The 5,886-nt window shown below is 38.5% G+C and overlaps 1 protein-coding gene and 1 long non-coding RNA gene across 2 annotated transcripts; one reads left to right on the forward strand and one right to left on the reverse strand.

Moving 5' to 3' along the window:
* Positions 1-2,951: 2,951 nt before the first annotated feature.
* LOC138906663 (uncharacterized) lies at positions 2,952-3,789 on the reverse strand. Its single transcript, XR_011414178.1, has 2 exons — positions 3,272-3,789; positions 2,952-3,222 (listed from the first exon to the last, which is right to left on the reverse strand). It is a non-coding gene; the product is annotated as an uncharacterized lncRNA (long non-coding RNA).
* Positions 3,790-5,160: 1,371 nt separating this feature from the next.
* Positions 5,161-5,650, forward strand: LOC138905490 (uncharacterized). Its single transcript, XM_070194013.1, has 2 exons — positions 5,161-5,230; positions 5,334-5,650. Exons 1-2 carry the CDS (start codon positions 5,161-5,163, stop codon positions 5,648-5,650), a joined length of 387 nt encoding a protein of 128 aa, XP_070050114.1.
* The last annotated feature ends 236 nt before the right edge of the window (positions 5,651-5,886 follow it).

Here is a 5,886-nt window from a genome sequence, read left to right on the forward strand (position 1 = left end):
TTTGTTTCGGAGTGTTTTGGGACACTTAGTCCCTAAAACGGAAGCTTAAGTCTTAGGATTTTAACCGTAGTCGGAATTATATGAAGACGACTCCGAAATGGAGTTTTGTCAGTTCCGTTATCTCCGTTGGGTAATTTTGGACTTAGCAGCGTGTCCGAACTGTGAATTTAAGGTCTGTGGCTAATTTAGGCTTGAAATGGCGAAAGTCAAATTTTTGGGAAGTTTGATCGGGAGGTTGACTTTTTGATATCGGGGTCAGATTTCGATTCTGGAAGATCGAGTAGGTCCGTAATGTTGAAGGTGACTTGTGTGCAAAATTTAAGGTCAAACGGACGTGGTTTGGTATGGTTCAGCATCGTTTGTAGAATTTGGAGTTACAAGTTCATTAAGTTTGGATTGGAGGGTGATTCGTGTTTTTGTTGTTGTTTGACGTGTTTTGAGGGCTCGACTAAGTTCGTATGATTTTTTAGAACTTGTTGGCATATTTGGTTGAGATCTCGGGGGCCTCGGGTGTGTTTCGGATCCTTAACGGTTCGAATTTAGACTTAGGCAAATTGTTGAAGCTTTGAAGCTTCTGGTATAATCGCACCTGCGGTGGGTGGCCGCAGGTGCGGGCACCCACGTGCGTTAGGCCAAGCACAGAAGCGGGAATTTAGGAGATGTCCAGGGGTCGCAAGTGCGAGGGAATTTCCGCATCTGCGAGTCCGCAGATGCGCTTGAAGCTCCGCAGATGCAGAGAGTGAGCTGGAGGGAAAGATCGCAGAAGCGGACCCTTGTCCGTAGGTGTGAACACGCAGGTGTGACATCTTGCTTGCAGATGCGGACCCAGTCCCTTAAGTCATATCCACACCTGCGAGGGAAATTCCGCAGGTGCGGCGTCGCAGATGCGGAAGAACTGGGCAGAAAATGGGATTTCGAGGGTTTGATTCCGATTTTAATTTTGGGACTTTGAGAGCTCGGTGTGAGGCGATATTTCGAGGTTACTTCAAAAATATTGTTGGGGTAAGTGATTCTAACTCGGATTGGACTATATTTCATGAATCTATTGTTATTTTCATCATCTAATTAGGGATTTGAGTTGTAAATTTGGGGAAAAATGGTAGAAACTTCATACGCTAAAATTTTGAGTTTTGGAAGGTGATTTGAGGTTGGATTTTCAAGTAATTCTTGTATGGTTGGACTCGTGAGTGGATGGGTGTTCGTATTTTGTGACTTTTGTCGGATTGCGAGGGTTCGGGGGGCAGTTTGAGTCTATTCGAGATTTTGGCTTATAATTTCGTATTTTACTTATGGAATTGATTCTTTTCGCCTATATTAATTATATCGTACTGCTTGTGGCTAGATTCGGGGCGTTTGGAGATTGATACGAGGGGCAAAGGCATTGCGGAGTAGGATTTTGCGTGGTTTGAGGTAAGTAATAGTTTTAAATCTGGTCCTAAGGGTATGAAACCCCGGATTATTGGATTATGTGAGTATTTTAGAGGTGACGCACATGCTAGGTGACGGGCGTGTGGGCGTGCACCGTATGAATTGGGACTTGGTCCATTCCGTGAAACTGTAAAGTTGAATAAGTTATTGCTAGCTATATGCTCTCCCTGTGTTATAGAAATTTGACTACAAATCATGTTAGAAATCATGCTTAGGCTATGTGATGGTACTGTTAGGACCCGCGGAGGTCGCGTACTTGTTGAATTATTTGCTAATTATTTTCTTGTACTCAGTCATGATTTTACTTGCGTATCATATCTCAGCCTCTTGTTGATTCTTGTTGATACACTATGTTATCTTTGTTTGGGCCAATCTTTGTGATTTTCGAGAGCCCGAGAGACTAGAGAGATTGATGATTGAGTGAGGCCGAGGGCTTGTCTGTGAGGTATTGATACTATGGAACATGAGTTATCCGTGCATCTCGTGAGTTGTCCGTGAGGATCCACATATTGATACTATAGCACGTGAGTTTTCCATGCAGCATGTGAGTTGTTCGTGCGGATATAGCGCTTGGGCTGAAAGGAGCCCCTCCGGAGTCTGCACACCCCCGGTGAGCGCATGTACCTATTGAGTGTGAGAACTGAGAGCTGAGAGCCGAGTGTTTTGAGTTGTTGTGACGAGTTGAGTGATTGTTGCCCTGAGAGGTTGTACTTGCATTTTCATTTGTTGATGCACTTAGTTGCTATCTTTCATTGTTGTAAAATTCTAGAAAGATTCTATATCTGGATTACCTCGACTTTAACTGTATAAAACTGATTTGACTTAAACTGCCAGATGTGAAAGCATGTCTATTCCTTGCTGGAATTAATGAAAATGAACTGTAATTGTATAGCTCGTCACTACCTTCTCAGTTCCTTATTTATTTTTGTTACTTACCGAGTTGGTTGTACTCACGCTACACCCTACACTTCGTGTGTAGATCCAAGTGTTCACGGTGATAGCGGGTGTTGATATTTGAGCAGATAATTCCGGAGACTATCGAGGTAGCTGCATGGCGTTCGCAGGCCTGCAGGCCTTGGCTCTCCTTCATTATCTTATTCTCATTTCAGTTCTTATTCCTTAGATGTTGTATTAGACTACTCCTGGTATAGATGCTCATGTACTCAGTGGCACTCCGATGTCGGGATATATTTCCACACTTATGCTTTGGGTTTTACCCCGTTTTTATGAAAGACTCCGGTTATTTTAAATATATTAATTTATTTCTGTTAAATGTTGAAAGTGTTTTGAAAATGTCGGCTTGCCTAGTATCACGATAGGCGTCATCACGACGGGTTAGGTTTTGGGTCGTGACACCACTGTACTCCATCCCGACAACATTGAATACGCTAAAAAATCATTTATTGTCCACGTCAATGCAACTTGCATTTTAAAATTATTCTTACTTGAAACATCATATATTTGGACCCCCTCATCCCACAAATATTTTAACTCTTCAATGAGGGGTTGTAAGAAGACATCAATTTTCTGTTTTGGATTTTTTGGACCAGGTATAATCACATATAAAAATATGTATTCATCCTTCATGAACATCCAAGGTGGCAAATTATATGGCGTGACTATCACAGGCCAAGAAGAATATTGTTGGCTCGATTGACCAAATGGATTAAACCCATCAGTGGACAATCCCAATCTGACATTTCTCACTTCAGATGCAAAACTTGGATGTGTTTGATCAAAGTGCTTCCAAGCAGGAGAGTCTGAGGGATGACGTATGACACCATCTGTTTCATGCTCAGAATACCACCTCATATGCTTTGCGGTAAAATTTGATGCGTACAACCTTTGTAGACGCGGAGTAAAAGGAAAATAATACATCTCTTATAAGAAATATTAGTTTTCTTCTTGGAATGTTGATATTTTGATATCTTGTACCGAGGGTGGGCACAAAACTTGCAACTGACAAGTTCACTATCTTCACACCAATAAATTATACAACCATTTTTGCAACAGACGATCTTCTCTACTGGTAAGCCCAACCCTCGCATTAGCTTTTTGGTACTATAAAAGCTATCTGGCATTATGTTATCACTTGGCATCAATTCTGATATAAATTGACATAACTTATCGTACAACTTTTCAGAAAAATGATGTCCTGCCATTAGATTAAAAAGCCGAGCAACGACGGACAACTGCGAATGTCCGTGTGGGTTTCCTGGCTAAATTTTCTGTTCTAATGCTTTGAGCATATTATAAAGATTTTGCATGGTTGGATTTGGTTCCTCTTCTATATTACCACCAAAAGAAGGCTCACCAACATCAAAAACCATAGATTGAAATACATTATGAGATTGAGGGTTTATAGTTTCAAACCTGTGAGTTTTGCTGTGGCGTTGAGTCTAGAAGGGTACAAGAATCGCCATTTGTGTTTTGTGTTGAAAGAGAGAGAGAGAGAAGCAGGGAGGAGTGGACAGAGAAAATGAGTAAGTCTAAAGGGTTTTGTGGAATGATAGGTCTGGCAGGGGAAACTAAAAAGTGGGCCAAATATTTTGGGGAATTTTCTAAGTTGTTAGAATGTTTATAAAATTGTGACTGAATGTTCCGTCAACAATTATTGTCACGGAAAATAACTCTGTCACAAAAATTATTTTTATTAGATATTTACTCTTTTATAATGTTGTGACGAAAATATAATTTGTCACAAAATTTGTGACGGAATTTTGACAAAGTGTTGCCATTTCTTCTCCTCTACCATAATTTTGTGACAAATATATGTTCGTCACAAAGACTAAATTTCAAATTTGTCACAAATCTGTTACACTCAGAATTTTTGTAGGAATTTTTTTTTTGATAATTTCGTCCATGTGAGGTTGATTTGTCAAAAATGTGTCACACTTCCGTCACAATTTGTGACAGAATGCTTCATCTCAAATATTCCGTCACAATTTTACCATTTTCTTCTGGTAGCTAAATAGAAAATCAAAAATATTTTCATATGTTTCGAATTGTTCAAATATATTTTGAAGTGAAAAAATAGCCTTGTCTACTATATAAAAGTAATCAATGGGTAACGTAGGAGACTTCTCTATTTTTTCCCCGGGGAATCCCACTGCTTAGCTTTCAATTCGCCTATGACCATCAAATAAAATGTGAATAACCCGACTTCTAAAGGACTTTTTGAAAGATCTTGAGATTTTATTATCAACATGCTCATCAAATTGTTACTTCCTATATATCACACGTTCTTACAAAATTCGGGTTTGATATTCATTTTAAGTGCAATTTCCTTGGTAAAAATCATAGCAGTTGCAAATCCTTCTTCTCTATATTTGTTAAAAAAAGAAATCAAACTTTTTCACTTCACAGATTATTTTTTTTAAAACTTATACATAACCTATTAAGTGTAACAAAAAATAAAGCCTCCACAAATGTGAGGCCTAAAGTAGTTGCTTTACTTGCTTTATGGAAGGCCGCTTCTGAGTTCAAGCAAGTCACAAACTCTACTTAGTTTTGGCTCAGCTTCACTTGTATTATAAGCGTTGTGTGAATGCTGTAACTAAACATTGTGAAGAAGTCTTCTCCTTCTCCACTGTTTCTTCAATATTCACATTCTTTTCATGATAGCACAACAACAAAATATGGCAGTAAAAAGTAAAGTTAATCTTTCTATTAATTCGAACTCACCTTATGCACTCCTACAGATAACCCCGAATTGCATTGGTGCCAAATGCTATGGATGGGGAGAACTACAATGGATGGGCTAGGGCAATGAGAAATGCTCTACCAGCCATAAAAAAAATTGGTAATTATGGATGGCTAGTTAGAGAAGCCCGATAAAGCAAAACCACAAATACACACGGAGAAGTGTAACTTGATGGTGATAGCTTGAAATTTGTATTCTCTAGATAATATTGTGCGTGGGAATATTACCTATATTGCCACAGCTAGGGAAAAATGGCTTGATTTGAAGGAGAGATTTGGACAAGGAAATGCTCCGAGGATTCATCAAATCAAATTGGAACTTGCTCTTCTAAATCAAGAAGGAACGACAGTTACAACATACTATACCAAATTGAAGGCATTATGTGATGAATTAACAGCCTACAATCCAATGCAACAATGCTCATGTGGAGCTGCAAAGGAGCTGATGCAACAACAAAAACCTGAAAAGTTGCATCAGTTTCTCATGGGGTTGAACATAGAAATGAACATAGAAATATAAGGATCTATGCACTTATCTTCACAATATTAGCAAAGCCCTAAAAATCTTCACAATATTAGCAAAGCCCAACAAAACTTACTTTCAAATCTTTCTTTAACTAAACGATTTATAAATTTTAACTCTATTACATTAAAGTTTAAATAGTCTAAAAATAAATAAAAAATCGCAAATTAAACTACTCAATAAACTCCAAATTTTAACTATGTAAATAATTTTACAGATTTACACATAAAGTC

Source organism: Nicotiana tomentosiformis, chromosome 2 (assembly GCF_000390325.3).
Source record: "Nicotiana tomentosiformis chromosome 2, ASM39032v3, whole genome shotgun sequence".
Lineage (NCBI taxonomy): Eukaryota > Viridiplantae > Streptophyta > Magnoliopsida > Solanales > Solanaceae > Nicotiana > Nicotiana tomentosiformis.